The following is a 25,123-nucleotide window of genomic DNA, read 5'->3' as shown; positions in this document are numbered from 1 at the left end:
AGTACCACATAACCTACAAAATGAAGGTAATCTCTTTTAAATTAAAAATAAAAATGAATGCGTTAATTTCATTAGAAGACCATAAGTATTTAAGTTATGCATATAGTTCTTTAAAAAAATGTTCACTTTTTAAAAGTTTAGAGTTTTACATTGACACCAAACGATTTAAGATTTTTAATGTTGCCAGATCTAACAGTAATTACTATAAAATAATGATTTATAAATTTTTGAGCTGAAAACTTCTTTAACGACGTGGTGCACTTTTTAAATAGAGAAAAAGCATTAAACTCGCGAGAGATGATACTCTTAAAATTTTAATAAATATATTAACTGGACATTTCTTTTTCTAGAAAAATTATATACGAGTATGTAATCAGAGCCCTGATGGAAGAAAGTCTTATAGTTATTAGCAAAGATAGAGATGTTAGAATCAATGAAAGTCATAATTTAATAATTGACAGCGGCCAAGATGTTGCCGATCCTGATTATGAAGACAAAGATTTCGAAATAAATAATATTATTTCTTACCTTGGAAGATCGGAGAGACCAGGCCATTGGAAACTGAATCTACAGGACGACCTAAGAGAGGTAGAAAAATAAAATTTGGAGAACACAACCGATCTGAAAGAAAATTAAGCAAATATAAAAATTTGCCATACGCAAACATAAAGCACATGAAGGTATTACCTAAAGTATTTGTTGAATATAATTGTAAATGTTTAAAAAAATGCCAACAAATTTCCAAAGAAACTAGGGAATTGGAATTTAATAAATATCACGAGTTAGGTACATACAATGCTCAGACAATGTATATAATTGCTTGTGTAAAACAAAACACAAAGAAAAGATCTTATACCATATTAAACGAAGGCTTACAAAGGAAAATTAAAAATTTTTGTCGTACCTATACTTTAGGAGGAAAAATAGTGTGCCGTGATATGTTCGTAAAAACATATCCCCAAAAAGTGAAGGTATTTCTCCCCAAAAAGTGACCGCATATTTAAAAAAAAATATCTCGCTCTGATAGCATTGTTGATCAAAGAGGAAAAAAGCAGGGAGGTTGGAATAAAACTCCTTCTGAAGACCTCAAACTTCATCAATACGTCATCTAAAGTCAATTCCAACTTACACATCACTAGACTTCGGCAAATATGCAAATAAAAATGTAGAAAATATGCGCATAAATATGCACGTGTTTACCCGAAAATATGCAAATATTTTACAAAATATGCATACAAATAAATAAAAAAATCGTAAAATAGTAACAATTTTATTTAAAAAAAAAAGTATACATAAGTAAATATTTCCTACTATTCATTAAGATTTACATTTATTTTAAGTAACTACATCATTTTTAAGTATGAATAAACTTATTTAGAATTATGGTAACAATAAATGACCAAGTAGTGTTCAAAATTTTCTAACAAAAACTTGTGGCTTCTGTCTGAGTACATATATTTATATATGGAAAAACTTCGTTCAACATCAACTGATGTAACGGGAGCATTTTTCAAACTAACCAAAACATTTGGTTCTAAATTAATTGTTTCCGAAATATTTCCAGCTAGAACACTGACTACTTCAGAAAGAATATGGTAACCTTTATTTTTTTCCATAGTAGCTTCAAATTTTTTTAAAATATCTTTTCCAATATTACCTCTTACGTTCCGACAACATGACGCAAATTCTTTTATTAATGCTGTACTTTCGAACAATGACAGTTTTGGTGATTCTAACTGAGTAATTGTTTTTTGAACAAAACTAAAATTTGATTTTATAAATGAAAGTTCTTGTTGAAGCAAGTCACTCTGAAAAGTTTGTTGTTTAGAATCCAAAAGAGATTGGGAACTTTCATCTGTTAACGTATCAATTATGTTCTTTATTTTAACAAAATGATCTGCATAAAAATTAGCTGCTTCTAACCATGTTCCCCATCGCGTTAAAATAGGTTGTGGTGGAAGAGGAATGTTAGGTAGCATTTCTTTATAAAGTTGAATTCTTATAGGAGATTTAAGAAATACTTTTTTGACACTGGATATCATGGTATTTACAAGAGGAAACTTTTTTCGTATTTCCTCTGCAACTCTGTTTAATCCATGCGCTACACAAGTAATATGTATTAAATCTGGGAAAAATATTTTTAAATTTTGTCCTGCTTTCACCATATAAGGAGCAGCATCCGATAAAATAAGCAGTAATTTATTAGAAGGAATAGTTGTCGGAAGAAAAAAAGTTGCTAATGTTTCTTGTATAAAACGCGAAATTGTTAAAGCATCTGTTTTCTCAAGTTGCTGGCATGAAATAAGATGAGATTTTGGTAAGGTATCTTCTTTAAGAACACCAATCAATAAATGAGCAATATACTTTCCTGAGGAATCAGTGGTTTCGTCTACAGATATGTAAAAATAATTATCTGCAATTTCTTGCTTAATATTAATTAACACCGACGAGTATAGCCCGTTCACATTATTTCTTCTTAGAGACCGATCACTTGGAACATTAAGTTTGCAATATTTTTTTAGAAACGAACTAAAATTTACATTTGCTAATTTTGAAAGCGGTATGTTTGCAGACACTAATGCGCGACACAAGTCTTCATTAAAAGTTTCTTGCTCATCTAATTTTTTTGAAGTAGATTGGAAACATTTAGCCATTAAAGTTTGATGTTTTCCTCCTATTTTTCCTTTTTTTGCAATGTGTGAAGCAGTTCTCACATGTTGGTCTATCTGAAATTTCTTCTCACATGCTATCTATAAATAAAAATAAAAACCTTTATTTTAACCCAACCTTTAAAATATAAAAATATACAAAGTGTTTTTGGTTAATCAAATAACTGGTTTGGAAAAAAAACACTCGCTAAGTGTTTTAAATGCAGTATTAATCCACAAATTAGTTTTTGTTACTAACCATTAGTACATCGCAAAACTTATTTTAAAATTCAACAAAAGTTTTTTTTTTGTTAATTCAATTACAATAAAAATAATTGTGTTTTAGAATAGCTGACTTCATAAAAAAAAGTAAAGGTGAAAAATTTTTCTAAATACACACCATTGTATTGTACCATGGACAATTTTTTCTCACTAAAGGAAGCTATTTTTCATTTAAAAACAACCTACGAGTACTAAATTTCAAGTAAATACGTTTATTGGTTTTAAATTTATTGTTGTTATTAACTAAAAGAATTTAATTTTTTTTAATTTTAACACCCTGTATCTCGAAAAGTAAATAAGTTTGACCCCTCATTAACTATATCGTTTTGTTCAATTTTTCGAGAAGTATCTACAGTCAAACGTTGTAAGTGTCATTTGGAAACACCCTGTATGTATGAAATATTAGATATTTAATATAAAATATTAGATACTTACAATTTTGCCACAGACTGAACAGTAGATTTTTCCCATATCCATAGACAGCTCTTTATAAGGTTTAATCCAAGTTGAAGCACTGGTTGTTTTAGGCATTATAAAATCACAATCTTTCTTTTTGTTACGCACAACGAGTGTTTACGCTTTGAATACAAAACAAAAATGATTTACAAATCTGAGCATCAAATTAGAAATGTTTAGGTACCTAATTCAATAAACTGGGAGATTTTGGAAAATCCCTAAATTAGGAACAAAACTATTAGCCGTTTACCTGCTGTTAAGATACAATAAATTATAGATAGATTTGGGGATTAGATCATAAAATGCAAATGAGCGAACCCTTAGCGATTATCCAATAACTGAATGCCTCAGTGACGAGACTTTCTAAGAATGTTGAGGGCTACTTAAATTGATCTTCTTTGAAATTGTAAATGTTTTGTACCTGTAGAGATTACGTACTCAGATCATTTCTTGATTAAAATGACTACAAAATTTTATACAAGAATTGAAATAAATTGGTATGTTTAAAAATTTTCAAATACAGTATAAAAATCTGAACTTTTATGCACTTTATGCAAACTTTTATACAAATATGCCAAAATATGAAATATTTGCATAAAATATGCACAATATGCAAAATATGCAATATGCATATTTGCCGAAGTCTACACATCACATTACAGAAGAGGAAATTGCTCTGATGCCTTATTCCTTCAGCCAAAGCTGACTGTAAGAAAACTGTATGAGTTGTATACTGCAATGATAGTTGAAAAGTATCCTGTAAGAAAATGTGTTTCGTTTGTTTAAAAAATCTATTTACTTAAACAAATTTAATTTACGAACGAAATCGCTTCACAAAGATACTTGTTTAAAATGTGATTTATTTAACACAAAAATAAAAAACGTTGCAACTGAAGAAGAGAGAAATTATTTAACTGACGAACATCAGAAACATGTTGAACTTTGGCAAAATGCAAGAGCAAAAATGAGGGACGATCTAAAAGAAAGTCAAATGTCCCAGGAAATGGAATGCATCACATTTGATTTACAGAAAACTCTCCCACTTCTAAGAATACCTACAAACATCGTTTTTTATAAACGAAAACTATGGGTATATAATTGTGGTATCCACTTAGGACCAGAAGACAAAGGTTACTGTTATGTATGGATGGAAGGAGAAGATAAACTGGAAGTTGTTTAATCAATCAAATGGAAATATACCTGAAACCTGATGTGAAACATATAATACTTTGGAGCGATTCATGTGGGGGGCAAAATAGAAATATTAAAATCGTTTTGCTATTGAAACTCTTTTTGTCAAAACATCCAAGTTTACAGAAAATTTCACAAAGATTTCTACAACCAGGTCATTCCTACCTGCCAAATGACACCGATTTTTGCAAAATAGAATCAGCTTTTAAGTTTCAGCAGCGAATTTATACACCAGAAGTGTTCATGGATGTCATGCGTTCATTTCAAAGGAAAAAACCAATTTTTGGTTACTAGAATGAACAACGAAAAATTTCTATAGTACACATAAACTTGAAAAACTTATCGTCAATAGAAAATTATTAACAGATAAGAAGCCCATAAATTGGGTTAAAACCAAAGAAATCAAAAAAAAAAGAAAACCCGTAATCCATTTTCATGAAAAATTCGTTCGATAGTGAATTTGTGGAAGTAGATATAAAAAGAAATTCTAAAAGTAAACTTTTGACGTAAATATTTACTCCAGAAAATCTTTTGCGTCTATGGCCTAATGGTAAAGAGATTTCAGCTCCAAGGTAAGAATACGTTAAGTCGTTGTTAGATCTTATTCCAAAGGACTGTCAAAACAGTTAATAGGAAACAAAAATATTCTCGATGACATAAATGGGTATGGAAATGAACTAGATTTTCCCCTGGAAGAAAGTTCTACAGAATACTGTTTCTTCGTTCGTAACTTAAATATTTCAATGTTTTTATAATATAAAGATATGTTACCAAAAATAAATCTTTGTTTTATGTACAGACTTTGGTAAAAACAAATATAATTTGACAGTTATACAGACAACCACCGCTTTGGATCATATCTGCAAATAATAAAATTTGCTTTATACCACAAGAAACACAATTGTGCAGAAATGATCCAAATGTTTTTTTTATTTAACGAAAAAAATAAATATACCTGATTTTTTAAAATACGCACATAAGATGCAATAAACAATAATAAACATAGTTATTTTAAATTGTTATATTAAATTTTCTTTAAAGTTAATTATCTCAAAATTGTGTTAGTGTTGGATGAATCAATTCTGCATAACTATGTCTATTTTAGTACTAAATTCAGTACTGAATTTAGGCTAATGACAAGCAGACCTTAACACGTTGCGTACGGCATGAGACAATACGTGTCTCACACTCGATTTGATCCTTGGACGGCGTGGCACAAATAGTGTACCACATGGTATACTTTCACTTAGACGGCGTGTATTAAAAAACGGTTCAGAAATACAAAATAGAAATAGAAAAACAGAAATACAAAAAGAGCCGTCCTAACGAGAGGCTGTTATGCGCCGGATGTTTGTTTTGATTTTATGAACCTATTTTTGGTAAGGTGAATAAAAAAATGTAAATAGTAAAAATTCTGTTTTAGTGGAAAGCTATAATAAGCATATGAAACATCGGAATATTAGTAAATTATAACAAAACATGTAAAATTACGAAAAAAATATTATTTCTTGTTCATCTTATGTTCCTGAAAAAAACAAGGAATACAATAATTTCTTTTTACACCCATTGCATTGCCAAACTGATCGGGAACAAGTATTCGCTGCAGTGTTCCTGTCATTTGACTCTTTTAAGGCCTTATAACACACAACACAACGGTTTCGTTTATGGTATACCAAAACGTGTTCTAGTTGTTCTATACCATCTGCTTTTTCGTTCTCCATGTAGTCCACACGATGTTTACCGAATAATAACCTTGCGGCTAACAGCTCTCTGTATTCCGTTATTTTAATTGTTTTGTGTGTTACCTCCTTATATATTAGAAAGGAATTTACTAATGCACAGCCAAAAATCAGTTCAACTGCTAATTTTCGGTACCACTTATTACCTCGTCTAAGGCAATGAGAGTAAGACTTGAGTTGATCTGATAAATCAATGTAGCTCTTGCACCTGTTGTAACTAACGACAGCAGTTGGTTTCTCTATTTCACCGCGTCTGTTCTTTATTTTAGTGGTGTCTGCTTGATGTTTTGTCGTAAGCATCATCACGTCACGTTTGTCTTTCCACTTTAGCATTACTATACCAGTAGAACTTTCTTCAGCAACAATTTCATTTTTTTTTAATTTAGTATTAACCACTTTGGGAGAATTGAGTTTACGATTAGCTCTTACAGTGCCAACTAGGTGTGTATTTCTTTCTTTTAACTTGGTTGAAAGACTCACTCTTATGTAATAGTTGTCGGTGTATAAAGTACGCCCACAGTCAAGTAGATTATCCATCAAATGCAACACAACTCCTGCGGAAGCACTACCATCATCAGTCTTATCATTACCAGAATACACTTTGAAATTGTATGTGTACCCACCTATAGGACATAATTTGTACAAATTTAGTCCAAACTTGTGCCGTTTGTTCTTTATATATTGCCTAAATTTTAGGCGTCCTCTAAACGGCACAAGTGTCTCATCTATGCATACTTTTTCACATGGCACCATTACTGTTTGAAACTGTTCAATTAGCTTCTCGAGAAGTGGAGTAATTTTTCTTAGCCGATCATTTACTACAGATCGGTCATTATTGTCGCTAAAGTGCCACATCTTTAATAGCTCTTCAAAACAATCTCGAGACATTATACTTTTTATCGAATTTGTATACAAAATGTCGTTACTCCAGTATGCTTTTCTTCGAGGATATTTGACTAATCCCATCCACATAATAATGCCAAAAATTTTTTCCATTTAAGAAGTATTTGTGGGAACTCACTTCTTTTTGTGTTTCCTCTTATTTGACTATACTACAGTATAATTTTGTAAAATCTGCTGTACTTATAAGTTGGTTTGTTTAACTATATATTTTATTATGTCGTCAGTAAAAAAGATGAAACAATCATATGGTTCTTGATCTATATAATTCTCGTAATACGAAGATTTTATTCCGTCATTTTCTACACTGTAATCCGAATGTTTTCAGCGATGTTACATCAACTTCCCTCCACTAAGATTGCTCGCTATGACACACTTCTTCAGTAATTGTGTCCATATCAATTACTTCTTGTATAGTTACATCAATAATATTTGTTTGTTGTTCCACAGTCCTTGTTCCTTGGATTGAAATAGTTTCATGTGAACCAGATTCCAAATCGATCTACAAAAAGTTTACCTGTTTATTGTTGACAAAATAAAAATAAAGTTCAATAACTTACGGTTGCAGAAACCACATTAGAAGTACCTTCGCCAGATTTTTCATCATTTCTCTTGACACGCTTTTTGGGAACTGGCTCCTCGTAACCATCAGAAGAATACTCATTGGAAGATTCAGGTTCATATTCTTCCGACAAATAAACGTCGGCAAATTCACTTTCATTGTCCTCATCAGACATAATCTTCTCCCAAATGGCTTGCAGACGGCTCTGTTCTTTTTCATAATCTCCCATATTGCAATAAATGGCACGATAACAACACTCCGTCAGCAACAACTAATAACAACTAAGACTACTTCTAACTTCTAACTAGACACAGAATAAAAACGATCTGCAAATTCAGTCACCCCATTACTGTTCCAAGAACCATGAATATGCATTTGGCGCGAAATATAGCGTGTGGTACGCGTAACAAACCACGCCGGCTGGAATAAACAAATTAATCCTTGGCCGGCGTGAAACAAACGTCTTGCCACAAAGTATATTCTAAAAAAAACTTATGATATATCCAAAATCAAACAAGAAAAATTATTGTGGCATGTTAATTAGACAAAAATTAATCTAGATACATAAAAAAACCGCCGACTGGGGGTATATTTATTATTTATACAGCCGTACGCAATGTGTTAAACAATGCTTTTAGAACGTTCATTGAATTAAAAATAATATCAGCTTATAGTTTGTATTCGCGGCAATCTTTCGACGAAATGTAATAGAATAATTGACTGCTTATTGAAAATTTTCACAAGCTTTTCCTCACTCAAGGTCGTAATACCCTGATAAACGATAAACAATTGAAAAATCGATAATAACTGATTCATAACTAATTCATAATAAATTACAAACTTTAATCATAGGCGTGACCAGTTTTTTTAGTCTGGGTTTCAATGGGTATATTTTTTTTTAATTTCCAACAATAATATATTCATATACGAAAACCGTTTAGAATTTTTTAAAATAATTTTTTAAATTCAAAATATATTTTGACTGTGTTTATACCAAAATATTACGCGAGTAAAAGAAAAACTGGTGGTCACATATATAATAAAATACCTACATTAAAAATTAAAATTGACGTTAAAAATGTATTATAGCAACACATTACAACTACACTATCTTGCTATATATCTATATAATATACAGCAAGTTCTTGTTCAACAAAAGGGAACCATTAGATGCTCCAAACGGTCTTGTTGCATTGTTGACCGAAGTATCGATTTTATTATGCTCAGCTTAGAAAAAGTTCTCTCATAATTACAATTTGTTGCAGGAATTATTATATATTTTACCATTTTTCTATTATTAACTGACACCTCCAATCAAGCCAGTCGAGAGCTTTCGAAGATTTTTTTATCCTGAATTTTTACTTTTTCCTCTTCTTAGAAGTCTTACTTCAGCCAAATCAAGCTCGTAATGACACCTTAAATTTCTATATTAACAATCTCTCTCCAGATGACCACTCTACATAAAGAGCAACTAAAAAATTCAGGAAACTGACAATAATTTCTCCTATAAGAAAACCTGATAGAAATTGGGCGCTGATTGACAATGAAAAAGTCAATTTATTTGCAGAATATTTAGAAAATATATTTACTTCAAATTTAGGTCAAAACATGAATGATGATGCAGTTAGCAAATACCTAGATGTACCCTGTATTTAATAAATATTTCATATTAGTGGTTATTTGTAAGCCTGGCTATTATCTTCCTTTAAACTTTTAAAAAACATACTAACGAAACTCCATGTATATTATTCGGTAAACAAATGAAATATCAAATACTGCTTATTTTTACTTTGAAAAGAAATCGTCTCTTTTTTCAAAATAAACAAAATATTATGTAATTCCAGACTTTGTACCGCGAACAAAGAAACAATGAAACACAATTTTCTTAAATCCAGAACAAAAAGTCGCATAAAGTGATGGATGGCAGAAGTAATGGATTAGATAGTCAACTGCTACATTTATTTACAATTGAATGATATATTTTTTCTCAACACTCCTTCCAAATCGTAACTTTCTTTTCTATTTATCGTAGGTCTACAATTTTTTCAACATCCCTTAAATACTTATAAAATTTATAAATTTCAATAATAACCAAACAGTTCACATTTAAAAAAATACAGGATCCTAAAATCATCACACTTTATGATATATAATTAAATTCAAAAACAAAAAAAAAATTACAGCAGTAAGAATCGATCCAACTCTTGACTGTTGAAATGTTGAGCTTCGTGAGGGCGTTGGTGCTTATCTTATAAACCGTCGACACTATTTTCATTTCGTTTAATACTTATATCAGGTCATTTTTCTTTTCGTCGTGGGTACTGATATCACGGGATAAGATTTATTATATAATAACTAGTTAGGAAAACATGTGCAATAATATAAACACCAGCTGGTTTCGATGTGATCCACACTTTTTGATTTTTTTTTGTTTTGATATTATTAAAAAAAAATAAAAGCAGCTAGTACCTAAAGCTAATAAAACAAATGAACGTCGTAACAACCATATATATGGTGGTCCACCAAAAACTATCCACCCAGGTTTTCTTTTTATTCATAAAAAAAAATAATAATGATAAAAAAACGCTCGGAATCTTAAATAAAAAGTGGTATCGTGTGACATTTTAAAAGTTATTTATTTTTTAACGATACTTTTTAACGATAAATACACGTTATAGAATAAAGTAAATATAAATATTTACTATTTAATATAAAAAAAATATATCACGTAAAATAAAGATGATTAAGAGCAATCGAAATAGAATTGTTTATAGTCACTAAGTTTAAATCGCAGCCAAAAAGAAAATATCGCCAATGTTGAAGTGCCCCAGGCCAATAGGAGAACCAGTGAAAACCGAGACGATTCGACTACTCGAAAAAACAGTCAACTTTAGTCATATTTTTTGACTATAAATAACGGTTTCTTAAAAATAAAAATTATATCATCATAAAATATAGGCCTATGGCTATTGAATGGCACCAATTTTAATTCTTATTTGTTATAAACACATCAGATTTGATTTTTTAAAGAAATTAAGCTTAATTAATTAAGGTTTGAATTTTCTAAAATCCATTGCAAACTTGGTGTGGAGCGGATGCCCAAACAACAGTACTTTTTTATAGAGCGTATATAAGATCAATAATTGATTATGGTTGTACACTTTATGGAACAGTTAATAAAACTAACGTACGTAAACTGGATATTATACAAAACACAGCACTAAGAATGTGTATGGGAGCAATGAAATCCACACCTCTCGAACGCCTAAGAGCGGAATCCAACGAACCTCCCTTAGGACTCAGAAAATCATTTATAGCAGAAAAAATGATGGTTAAATTACAAACGACAGGATCACATATCATCATTAATAGAATATGATTTAACTAATCCTTTCTGGAGAATCAAAAACTCTCCTCCTATTTACGAAGGACTAAGAAGTGTAACTCCGCTCTAAACAACACAAATATAATTCGATTACATTAGCTAATTTGTTCTACGTGGTGTAAATATTCCTGATTACTCTGAATTAGCATCATATAATAATACAGTTATACGCCAAATTTTGGCAGAATATCAAAAATGTCACTCAATTTATACCGATGGGTCAAAAAATACTGATGGCACAGGTTGCGCGTTTACAACTGAAGCTAGAGCAATACAAAAAATGCCATTATTTTTATAGACTCGCTTTCAGTTTTAAAAAATTTGAATTCCAATACATCCAATCACATTATATTTAAAATTAAAAATATACCTAAAACTTTACAAGATCTTAATAATATTTAATAAAATTAATAATTTTTTTAAATTCTACTGGGTCAAATCACACGCAGGTATAACAAAAAATGAAGTCGCAGATAATATTGCCAAAGAAAACATACAAATGTAAGAAGATATAAATTGTAAGTCAATAGAAGAACATATAAATTTATCAAGACAAAAAATGTTGAAGAAGTAAAGATACTTTTGGCAAGAGTACTATTTTACAAATCCAAGTAGATATACAAAAACAGAAAAAAAATTGAGAAGAAATCCTTGGTACAACAAATATGATTACAAAGATCTAACCCTACAGAAAATAGTCTGGCGGTGTTAAATCGCACGATCTTGGAGACCACTTCACGGATCCGAAACGTAAAATTATGCGGTTACCAAACGTTTCTTTCATAAATCAATTGTGACACGAGCTGTGTGACATATCGCCTCGCCTTGTTAAAACCCCAGCTCCTGCACATCATGGTTTTTCAAATAAGGAATAAAAAAGTCAGTAATCATGGCTCTACAGCCGTTACCATTGACTGTAACATTCTGGCTAGAATCATTTTTGAAGAAATAGAGACCAATGATTCCACCAGCTCATAAAGCAAACCAAACAGTCAGTTTTATGGATGTAATTGTGCCTCAACATACACTTGAGGATTATCTTCACTCCAAATACGGCATTTTTATTTGCTGACACAGCCATTCAACCAAAAGTGAGCTTCATCGCTAAACAATCCCGTTGGGCCCATTCACAGAATCTACGCGTTGCTAGTTGATCGTGTAGTTTTAATTTTTGCACGAGTTGGATTTTGTAAGCAAACCAAGATCTTTTAAGCGAAAATTCAACTATAAGTCATTTTTATTTTACTCCTCATGTTTCTCCTAAATGTTTATACCCACACCATCCGAGGTCTACCTTGTGTTGTCAACACAAAAATGCCCTGATGTCCTGGGCTAGAAGAGTGTAATCCCTGTAAAATCTTTTTATTAAAATAATATAATTAATGACTTTGGCTGCATGGGATTCCTCCCTAATGCCACTTAAGAAAAACAAAAAAAAGTGATTTGAATATGCAATAAATATATTTTTATAAAATTAGCTCAATGCAGGAAAAACAAGTGAATTTCTTTCTGTTTTATATCAAACTAAAAATAAATTAGAAAAATAAAATTTTAATTATTACATTCAGAAGTATAGAAGTAAAATGAATTAATAAATTTAAGTTTATGTTTACCATTACTAGAAATGTCGGTCCTATATAGCTTTTGTATGTGTGCATGTTTACAGCAAAAAAACCATAAAAAAGGAAATATTGAAAGGATATTTCACATAAAACACGCAGAAGTGAGATTTGCGAGTGATTTATCACGATAAAGAAGAAGCTGAGAACGTGTGAATGGGAGTGTGCTTGGAGTGGGAATATATCATTGAAACTAGTGCTCGAAAATAGTGGTCGTGAAAGAATGCAACATCTGTTACATGAATTTACGATCAAATTCTTTGTATTGTGGTGTACAAACAACGAATTCGATTTGTTAGGATTTTATTTCTGCTTTAGTATTCTTTTCTAATCAATATTTTCGGCAACGCTGCTTTCAATCGATACGTAAAACTATTCTCTTTGCCATATTTGAAAGGCCCAAATGGATACGCCATACATTTATTGCAAATCATCATCATCATCATGTGCAGCTTTATCAAATGTTTCCAATTACGGTGCAGCCTCCCTTATTTCAATGTTATTCTATGTTCTTATTATTATTCGACGATGTCTTAGTTATTCGTTGTTCTTGTAATTTGCGCTCATTTGCTCCCATATTTTTTTATCTTGTGCTATTTTCGAGACCACGTTGGTCCTGTTAATTTTCTTATATCATAATCCCATCTAAGATTCGGGCGCCTCTTTGGTCTCTTAGCGTTCCTGGGGTACCACATAGTTGTTCTAGTGGTCCATCTGTTGTCTGTTCTTCTTGCTATATGTCCTGCCCATTGCCATTTCAGGGATTTTATTCTTTGGATTACATCAGTCACCTGGGTTTGCCTCCGTATCCATTCAATTCTTTTACGATCCCTCTTTGTTATCCCTAGCATACATCTTTCCATTGCTCTTTGATCAAATACTCTCTTATTGAGGTATAGTGGCATTTTGGACTAGAAGACTATGGAATTTCTTCCGAATGCTGACCACGCTTGTTTTATTCGTCTGTTGATTTCCGGAAGTAGTGATCCTGATTTATGTATGAGCTGTCCCAGGTATATGTATTCGTCTACTACTTCTAGCGAGGTTTCATTAATTTTTATTTCCAGGTTGGCGATCAGATCATTGCACATTATTTTAGTCTTTGCTAGGTTCATTTTTAGGCCTACCTCATTGCTGGCTGTATTAAGGTCATTAATTTGTAGTTGTAATTCTTCAGGACTTCTAGCAATTAGAATGATGCCATCAGCGTATCTAAGATGGTTTAGGTATTCTCCATCTATACATAGACCTTGGTTGTTCCAGTCTAATTTCCGGAAGATATTTTCTAAGGTTGCAGTAAATATATATATATATATATATATATATATATATATATATATATATATATATATATATATATTTAACGTGATTATTTCGACCAAAAATTATATTAAAATTAAAAATTAAAAATTAAAAAAAAATTAAAAATATTTTATGATGGGTTTTTATCAAGAGATCAGCCAAATATATGAAACAAACATTACAACTTTAATGAAACAATGGGCGAAGTTAAACATAAGGATAGCAAAATTGAATAATAGGAGAATTTTTTTATTACGTTGTAGAACATCTAATGTTACACCTGAGCACGTTCGTAACAGTGTTTTTAATCTAAGAAGCTTATTATACGCAGGTAATGACAATTTTTTAAATAATAAGGTAGATAAATTCAATAATGAGATCCATAAGAAAACATTGAATTTAGAAATAAAAATAACTTTTATTAATGTCTCAAATGCGAAAAGTGATATTAATAAAATTAAGTGTGAGTTACAACAATTTGTTCCTAACAACATATTAACTGAATATGAACAAAGGTTAAAAAATAGTCTTTCCAATGTTTTCAACCAAGTTAAGCTTACTAACATAAAAAAGTTTGAACATCTAACTAATAACTTATTTTCTAACCACTTATTTTTAAACAATGACAAATGGTTTAAAAACTTGTCGAGCGTTGACTTTCTGTCAAAAGAAGTGTCTGATTTTCTTTCTCTTAGTCCGAAATTTAGTGTTGAGTGTACACCCCTAGATTTTAAGTTAGATATTTTTTTAGCAGATGTAGAAAATATCATCGATGAGGTGACAGTTGAATCCAAGGATCTACTTAGGGCACAAGTAACAAATGTAGTAACTAATTATCTACACAATTCAACATCTAAACCCCCCACAACATTAAACAAAACGTTTAAATATGTTCAAAAATATTTGAAGTTGCATTCAGACATATATATTTTCCAATCTGACAAAGGTGGATGTACGGTAGCTATAAACAAACAGGATTATATCGACAAAACATTAACGTTGTTAAACGACAGATCGACATATATTCGTTTGGACAAAGACCCTACTACAGTGATACAGAAAAAATATAATGACTTAATAAAAACATTAAAAAACCAACATCAACTTACTGAACAATTTGCAAAAAAGTTAACAATCTATGACTCATGTTCTCCTAAACTTTATTGTTTGCCTAAAATCCATAAATTGGACGTTCCTCTCGGGCCTATTGTAAGTTCTTTAAAGTCCACTACGTACAACATTTCTAAATTTCTTGCTGATATATTAAATGATGCCTTTGAATATCGCAATAATTATAATTCTAAGGACACATTTACCTTTGTCGATGCTGTTAGGGGAATGCGGTTACAAAAAGATTATGTTTTGATTTTTTTTGGATGTGGTTTCTTTATTTACAAACATTCCATTAAATATGGTCACGGACATTATAGAATCAAATTGGAACCTTATAAAAGACTACCCTACATTATCTAAAGGTAATTTTTTACTAATTCTCAGGTTCATTTTTAATAACACTTATTTCAGTTTCAATGAAAAATTTTACTCCCAAATTTTTGGAACACCTATGGGTTCCCCGATTAGTCCCATCCTTGCTACTATTGTAACTGATCATCTCTTAGACAATGTGATCACACAATTACTTTTCGAATTACCATTTATATATAAATATGTCGATGACATCATATGTGCAGTTCCATCTTATCGCATCAATACCACATTAAACATTTTTAATTCATTTAATGAACATCTTCAGTTTACAATTGAAACCGAGACAGATCTTAGTATACCATTTTTAGACACAAAGGTAATAAGAACAAATGACAATATTCTGCCATTGGATTGGTACCAAAAGCCAACAGCATCGGGAAGGTATATGAATTACTTTTCAAACCACACCACCAATACAGTATTGGGTATGAAAAACAGGGTAATATCCATTGTTGATGATAATTTGTTACAAAAAAAAACTGGACATATTATACAAAATTTTTCTAAACAACGGCTATCCTAAACATATTTTAAAAAAACTCATTTACAGCAGTAATTTCTATGATGGTCCTGTCCTTGACTCTAACAATGAGTCAATCAAATACAAAAAACTCCCCTTTATTAACCGTCTAACTCAGTCTGTCGTATCCATATTTAAAGATGTTTCCAATATTAATATAGCTAAATACAATACCATAAATAGCAAACAACTTTTTTCTAAAATTAAAGACCCAGTACCAACCTTATATAGGAGTAATGTGGTATATGAAATACCGTGTCTAGGATGTGAGTAAAGCTACATTGGCCATACATCGCAGTGGCTAAAACAACGTATCACACAGCATAAAAGTGATTGCCGCTTAGGAAAAAATTCTTGCGCAGTTGTCGAGCACTACAAAAACACCGGTCATCTGTTAGACTACAACAATGCTCGTATTTTGGCACAGACTGAAAATTACAAAAATAGGTTATTTTTGGAGATGTACCACATTAACAAAAATAAACAAACTTTAAATTATAAAACAGACACGGGGCAATTAAGCAACATATATTGCAATATATTAAACAAAATTTAAAACTACACTCACCTTAATGATTAATCATACTAACTAGCCTTAATGATGAATTAAAGAAATACTATTCCTCTAATGTTTTCTTACATTGTTATTTTTTGCATTTTGAAATAATTTTTACTTGTTCCATCTTATTTATTGTTAACGAACGTGCTCAAAGATATTTTAAATTTTAACATGCATTTTATTAAATGTACAGTTTCATCAACAATAATGTTATTTTATAATTCAATTTTATTTATGTGTATAATCTTTTAATTTCTGTAAGTATTGTAAATCTAAGTGTACGTCAGTGTTTTTGAAATGTTTGTTTTTTACAGTTACTCCCGATGAAGCTATTAAATAAATGGCGAAATATTGAGCTTTAGAAAAAACAAAGATTTTTATTTAATATAGACCACATACCCGATATTTCCAACATATATATATATATATATATATATATATATATATATATATATATAAATATATATATATATATATATATATACATATATATATATATATATATACATATATATATATATATACATATATATATATATATATTTATATATATATATATATATATATATATATATATATATATATATACAAACAACGCAGTTTATTAGGGCTGCAGTCAGTAGGTTTGGCCGGGATGTTATAGAAACACTCTTTTGACTTTTGGTCGAGCTTTTGGAATTCTTTTATTCCTTCTTCAAGACACTGTAATTAGAAGAAAGTGTAAATATTTACAACATATCTCAAATTGTCATTACAACTTACTAGTCGTTGAATTTATTTTTGCAGAGCTACGACACTCAACATTAAAAACACACATATAAAATATAACATTTAAAATAATGAACAATATACATTTTAAAATTTAGTTGGAAAGTTAAAATTTTGTTAGTAACATCTTTTCATGGTGTGTTTGACTGATCCATAGAGAACAGAAAAAAAAACAAAAATAGTGTGATTAAAAAGTAATTAGGAGTTCTTGCTATTATATTAATGGAAGTAGTATATTAAACCTATCTTGATAGTATGCAACATGTTTTGTATGCAGGTGTATTACGGTGTGTATATGTAAAAGTAAATCTTTATTTTATTTTTGATGTTTTGTCAGTAAGTAACAATAAATGTTGCTCAATTTATCTATGTCTGACTTTTTATTTATACAAGACGTATTAGATTTTTTGAAACATATTTCCAAGAAAACACATTTTGAATGGTTTTTTTCCTTAGACACAATACAGGAATCTTCGAAATTAAATTCATGTTTTAAAGTTAATGCATGTTCTGTGAGCGCACATGCGTTTATCTTTTTGGTTTTTATGTCGCTGCGATGTGATATTACTCTATTGTGAAAATTACGAGATGATTCTCCGATATACACTTTTTTACAATTGGCACACGGTATAGAATAAACAACATTCGATGACTCCTGTATTGTGAAAGAATCCTTTGTCTTTATGTACAACTTCGACACTGTTTTCACATTCTTAGTTGCAATTTTTAAGCCACTAACATTTTTGAAAATGTTCAATAGCTTAGGTGTGAGAACTGGAATATAGGGTAGGCAACCATACGTTATTTTAGATTGTGGTAGCTCTGATGTGTTCTGTGTCAATGTCTGTGTCAGTTGTCGGACCTCATTATTATGAAAATTTTGGTTGTCAGAAAATTTCAAAGGAAAAGGAGAACCAAAAATGAGTTTATTCAAAAGCCCTGTAGGATATGAGTTCTCTTGTAGTATAGATCTCAACTTTCTTAGTCCCTTGTCCCTGAACTCGATGTGTGATAAGTTGATAACCCTAGTTTTAAGGGCCAAAACCAAATTTGTTTTCATCTTAGATGGATGTTGAGAATAAAAGTTTATGAAACTGTTACTAAAACAAGGTTTACGATACCACTCCGTCCTTAGCATGCCACCACTGCCACGATGTATAAGCATGTCTAAAAACGGAATCATATTATCAGCTTCCCTCTCAACCGTAAACTTTAAGTGTTCACACTGGGCGTTAAAAGTGTTTAGAACATCAGTTACTTTGTTTTCAGGGATCGATAAGATCAAATCATCTACATATCGTTTGATAAAAGGTATGTGAAAAGGTATCTTTTCCTTACATGTTCTTATAAGTTCATCCAATACAAAGTTACATAGTATGGGGGATATTTTGCTGCCCATTGAAGTGCCAAAAATTTGTTTAAAAAAATTACCATTAAACAAAAAGATGATAGAGTCAAAAATGAATGTTAAAATTCTTAAGAAATCATCTAAACTGATCTTGATATACAGAGAGATGCTGTTCCAGTTATTTTTGATGCTGTTGAGAATAGCATCTAGTGGTAGGTTTGTAAATAGTGACACAACATCTAAACTAATTAGTATATAGTTATTCGGAACTTTAACATTATTAATGAAGCTGCTAAATGTGAAAGAATCTCTAATATAAAATTCATTGGATTCGTTGTAGGAAATTGTGAGGATATCTGTAAAATGTTTAGCAAGTTTTCTATTAGGAGCATCAATGGAAGAGACAATAGGCCTCATTGAAAAAGTGGGTTTGTGCACTTTAGGAAGTTATAAAACCTGGGTGCAACTGCATTGTAAATTTTCAAAGATTTTGCAACTTCTGTTGTTATGGATTTGGAAGAAGCTAAATCCGAAACCAGCTTGTTTGCCTTTTGTTGGAGGGTGCACACTGGACTGTTCTTAAGTTTGATGTAACTTTTTGTGTCATTTAGTAAACTATTGCTTTTTTCAATGTAATCATTCTTATACATTGTCACTGTTACATTTCCCTTGTCACTTCTAACAATGTAAATTTTTGGATGTGATTTTAAAAATTGTTTGCACTCATTGTATATTGTATTCAAAAAGTGTCCTTCTTTACTTGTTTTGTGTAGAAAGTTAGTAATAACATTAGTGCTTTAAGATCTCAAGATGTCCTTCTCTTGGGGTTCTAGACCAGAAATAAGAATCTCAATATCTGAGAGAAGAGAAGACATTTTAAAATCTCTAGCACTAGGGAATAGGCCAAATTTTGGACCCAAAGACAAAAGTTTTTTGACATTATAAGGAAAAGTGATGTTAGTTAGATTTTTGAACCATTTTTCTTGGAGCGTTATTTTTGAAAATTGTTCTACTTTTATTTTGTTAAATTTTTTGATATTGTTATTTCTAATTTGGAAAAAAACTTTATTGTATTTGATTTTTTCTCTTCTATAGAATTCTTGTAGTAAAGGAGTAGGTAAATGCTGCTCTAATATATTTTTAAATTGATGTACGTTCTTTTCTATGTATGTAATATCATTTATTGTTACTGAAATTTCCAAGTTTAAGATTTTAGTTTTTAAATTTGAATTAAAGTTTTGAATTTTACTACCTAATTTACCTCCTTTATGATGTAACAAGTTATTGAGGTTAAACTTTCCATTCTCTATGTGTACAGGAAAACAAAGATTTTTTTACATTTTAGAAGGAAAATCCTTCTGTTGTTGAGTGATGCAAGCTTGATGTTAAAGTTGGCCCATTGTTTTAGGAAATCTACGCTAGCAGAACCAGTGTGAACACTTAAAGTTTACGGTTGAGAAGGAAGCTGATAATATGATTCCGTTTTTAGACATGCTTATACATCGTGGCAGTGATGGCATACTAAGGACGGAGTGGTATCGTAAATCTTGTTTTAGTAACCCTTTCATAAACTTTTATTCTCAACATCCATCTAAGATGAAAACAAATTTGGTTTTGGCCCTTAAAACTAGGGTTATCAACTTATCACACATCGAGTTCAGGGACAAGGGACTAAAAAAGTTGAGATCTATACTACAAGAGAACTCCTATCCTACAGGGCTTTTGAATAAACCCATTTTTGGTTCTCCTTTTCCTTTGCAATTTTCTGACAACCAAAATTTTCATAATAATGAGGTCCGACAACTGACACAGACATTGACACAGAACACATCAGAGCTACCACAATCTAAAATAACGTATGGTTGCCTACCCTATATTCCAGTTCTCACACCTAAGCTATTGGTGTATACATTAATTTCGAAGATTCCTGTATTCTGGCTAAGGAAAAAAACCATTCAAAACGTGTTTTCTTGGAAATGTGTTTCATAAAATCTAATACGTCTTGTATAAATAAAAAGTCAGACATAGATAAATTGAGCAACATTTATTGTTACTTACTGACAAAACATCAAAAATAAAATAAAGATTTACTTTTACATATACACACCGTAATACACCTGCATACAAAACATGTTGCATACTATCAAGACAGGTTTAATATACTACTTCCATTAATATAATAGCAAGAACTCCTAATTACTTTTCAATCACACTATTTTTGTTTTTTTTTTTCTGTTCTCTATGGATCAGTCAAACATACCATGAAAAGATGTTACTAACAAAATTTTAACTTTCCAACTAAATTTTAAAATGTATATTATCCATTATTTTAAATGTTATATTTTATATGTGTGTTTTTAATGTTGAGTTTCGTAGCTTTGCAAAAATAATCTCAACGACTAGTAAGTTGTAATGACAATTTGAGATATGTGGTAAATATTTACACTTTCTTCTTATTACAGTGTCTTGAAGAAGGAATAAAAGACTTCCGAAAGCTCGACCAAAAGTCAAAAGAGTGTTTCTATAACATCCCGGCCAAACCCACTGACTGCAGCCCTAATAAACTGCGTTGTTTATTTATATCGACAGTCAATAATATCCAGTATTTCTTATATATATATATATATATATATATATATATATATATATATATATATATATATATATATATATATATATATATATATATATATATATATATATGTATATACATATATATATATATAAATATATATATATATATGTATATACATATATATATATATATATATATATATATATATATATATATATATAATATATATATATATATATATATACAGAATGTTTCAAAAAACAAGGTAATGACAATACTTTACTAACAATATTTTAAAATCTATAAGGCAGATGAAACAAGATTATCGTCAGTTTTTTTCGGCCGTTCCGAGGATACTATGAAGGTTCATATCCAAGACTTAAATTCAACTGAGATTAAGATGGGGTTAGAAAAGCTCTCTTTCTAACCCCATCTAAAGGATTCTAAAATGAATCTGCGGCTTAGTCTCTAATATGCTGGTATCTGATCGGCCTATGGTGGAGCAGTACGGCAAGAGATAAGGGCTTGCGGCTAGGTGATACTCCTCCATAGATCCCTACCGGAAGGGCGTGGAACGCCTAAATACCGGGTATATATATATATATATATATATATATATATATATATATATATATATATATATATATATATATATATATAGAAAAGCTCTCTTCAAACGTCAGTGAAATATCTAATCAAATGAGTAATCTTACCAACAAATTATCTACTATACCAACGAAAAAAGAAGTATTAAAGAAAAATATGTTTTATGTCACCTCAGGTACCCAAACTGAAATCCCTCAACATGTCTAATCAAGTCCAGAAGAAAAGCCAAAAATTATAGAAAATAAATGCCATTATGTAGTTATTACCAACTCAACCCCAATTTACACCCCTATACAAGTTGTTACTTTATTAAAGAGAAACTAGGCATGAAGGAATATATTAGATGTAGGGGTATGGAATTTTCGCAAATAGAAAACATGAATTTCGCATTTACTTTTTTTATAATTACAAAATTTCGCATTTATCTCGTATTTATTTTTAACTACGAGTAAAACAACAAAAAATATTAATTAAAAGCTAACATCGTTGTAATTTCGACATTCAACTCTTTAAGAGCTGTTCTTCGATCTGTCACTACAATATTATATTTGCTGAAGAATCGTTCTGCGTCTACGCTGTTCGTTGGACGCCAGATGCTCTGTAATGAGCATCAAAATAATAAGATCTGTTTCGAAGCAAATCAATTTAGCATCTTCCAAAGTAACGCATTTTTCTTTGTTCGAGTTTCATCTTCAATATGGTTTTGGGGTTCTAGTACAGCTGCCCAATCTGATGTTATTTTTAAATTACAAATAAGAGTAATACGCTATCTTTTTGGCCTCAGTAGAATAACACATTGCAGAAGCTACTTCAAAAATCACGGGATTTTAACGTTTCCCTCTTGTTTTTCCAGCGAGACCTAATCATGACTACTCTACCAAAAATTCAACTTTTGAGAAGAAAACTGTATTATATTCGGCCAAAAATTATACAACCATCTCCATCTACAAAGTTTGAAACACTCTGTATAATTGCAATCAACGTTTCGGCATTAAACCCTTGCCTTTGTCAAGATTCAAAACGTAAAACGGGACACAGACATTAATGAACTGATAATCAGTTCTCCCAATGATGATCGTCAAGCAAACTCCTTCGAAGTAGGGTTATGGATAAATTGCGTAATTGGGGACATAAGAGACTCAGAACAGATATCTGATATCTGGAGAAGTACGTGTCGTTGTTATTGAGTTCATGACTATTCCATTAACTATATTCATAACTATTTCCATTAACTGGGCTGTGTAAATACTGCCAATTGATGAAAGTGTCGAGATCTTGATAATATTTTTAGAAGGCGTGACAGCGCAACTAACTTTGTTCTTAGAATCGTCAGTATATATTATTCGCACAAAGAAGGATTCTTTAACAAAATTAAAATTAAAATTAAGAAAAGAGTGTTGCAGAGTAAGGCAGTAAAGTAGCAGTTAAGTATATGTTTAACAAGAGAGGTGAAAGCAGTTGCCAAATAGTGTGTAGCTAGGTGGAATATGCAATTTCCATCTTAATTCTTGATCATACTTTATAATTAAATACCGGAACTTGAATTATAAATCCTAATTATCAAGGTCCTTCTCGCGATTCACCTACAAGCAAACTTGTAAATAAACATCTCGTAACCTGTTTATTTATGCATTTAGTCTGGGATTTAGAGTAACAAAGATTCGAAATAATTTAGTATATGCCAGTTGCCCTTAGATTTACCCATGATCTTTATTTTACGCTACCAAAGTACAGTCAAAATGTAAATAAAGTCATTAGAGGACGGCGCTTGAAACTTCTCAATTACTTGCTTCTACTATGTGATTAGTTCTGGAACACATTTCTAACTTACTATTTTCATCGTCGATTTATCTCGAGATACCTAACATTATAACCTAATTAACTAAAACCTCCCTTGATTATTCAACAACCACTAATGAATGTGTTTAATATATTTTGGTGAATTCCCATTTCTTGGGGGTTGTAGAGTTGACGATAATAAACTTGATTGGTTTTTTAAATTTTGTCGTTGTTATTAGGTTATTAGTCATAGAACTTAAAATTGAATAATTCCCAGTAGTTGGCTGTATAACATAGCTAAAAAAGTTTTACAATGAAATAAAAAAACCTTCAATGTAATTGGTATATTTATTAAAAAACAATAAAATAATGAAAACATCCAAACGGATTACAATTATTCAGGAAGTTTTTGGTCCTATTAGACCATCATCAGTGAAAACTTAATTAAGCCCATCATCAGTGAGAAATTCTGTGAATTACATTTTAGTGGTTGAAAAGCCCCCATTGCTCTTTCAATCGTCGACGAAACTATAATTTGTCGACCTTTAGGTCCCACCGGTACACCTAAATACCACTTCATTTATTTTACATTAAAACTATTCCGACTAAGCGATTATTTCCCAGCGGTACATCTAAGTCTAACCTTGAACAACGCGATTTCGTTGGTTGTACGAACGTCTACAGTGTTTTGTTTGGATTTTCGTAGAGACCTTACTAGTAGCCTCTGTTTTGCTTTCCCCCACAAAACAACCAAGACTGCAAGAGAAAAAAAACGGCGGCATAATTTTAGCGTTTCTTCGGAAATAACATTGTCCAATAGAAGAAATCACTGGCCAAAATTTGATGATCGAAGGGGAAGATGTGAAGTTTTTAGTATGAACAAAATACAATCTAAACCGATGTCAATTTGCTCTTTATGTAAAGTTTTTTATGTATTAACCAAAATAAGAACTGTTTCATATACTATTAGATAAATAATTGAAATGTATAGTTATTATAATATGCTTTAATTTTTTCTTCCATTTTGAATTTATCACAGGGGTACTTTTTAGTATCATATTGTTTTAGTAACAACACATCAATTATGGAAATTAAATTGTTTAAAATTTAATAAAAAATGTTTATAGGATCTTCTTTTGATTAAAAAAGTATTATCTTTATGATAACAATATCTGGGATATAAGAATGATTCCGGTTACTGGTACTTTTAAGTACCTCTGGGACTGAAAGTGTTAATATATATTTGCAGATTCATCTAAAAAGGGCAAAATAAAAGGTGTTAAAACTAATAATTTGAGCACAGAAAAACAAGAAGGATCTATCATTAAACAGGGTCATTGTTTACAAAAATAAATAGCGACATTTTGATTTTTCTTACTTTGTTTCATAAATTTAA

General features: G+C 30.6%; 1 protein-coding gene across 1 annotated transcript; it reads right to left on the bottom strand.

The window, feature by feature from the left end:
• Positions 1-7,448: 7,448 nt before the first annotated feature.
• Positions 7,449-7,997, bottom strand: LOC140452902 (uncharacterized). Its single transcript, XM_072547235.1, has 2 exons — positions 7,777-7,997; positions 7,449-7,718 (listed from the first exon to the last, which is right to left on the bottom strand). Exons 1-2 carry the CDS (start codon positions 7,951-7,953, stop codon positions 7,569-7,571), a joined length of 327 nt encoding a protein of 108 aa, XP_072403336.1. The 5' UTR covers positions 7,954-7,997; the 3' UTR covers positions 7,449-7,568.
• Positions 7,998-25,123: the final 17,126 nt, after the last annotated feature.

This window comes from Diabrotica undecimpunctata, chromosome 11 (assembly GCF_040954645.1).
Source record: "Diabrotica undecimpunctata isolate CICGRU chromosome 11, icDiaUnde3, whole genome shotgun sequence".
In the NCBI taxonomy this organism is placed as follows: domain Eukaryota; kingdom Metazoa; phylum Arthropoda; class Insecta; order Coleoptera; family Chrysomelidae; genus Diabrotica; species Diabrotica undecimpunctata.
Note: the sequence above shows the minus strand (reverse complement) of the source record. Positions and strands in the feature narration are given on the sequence as shown.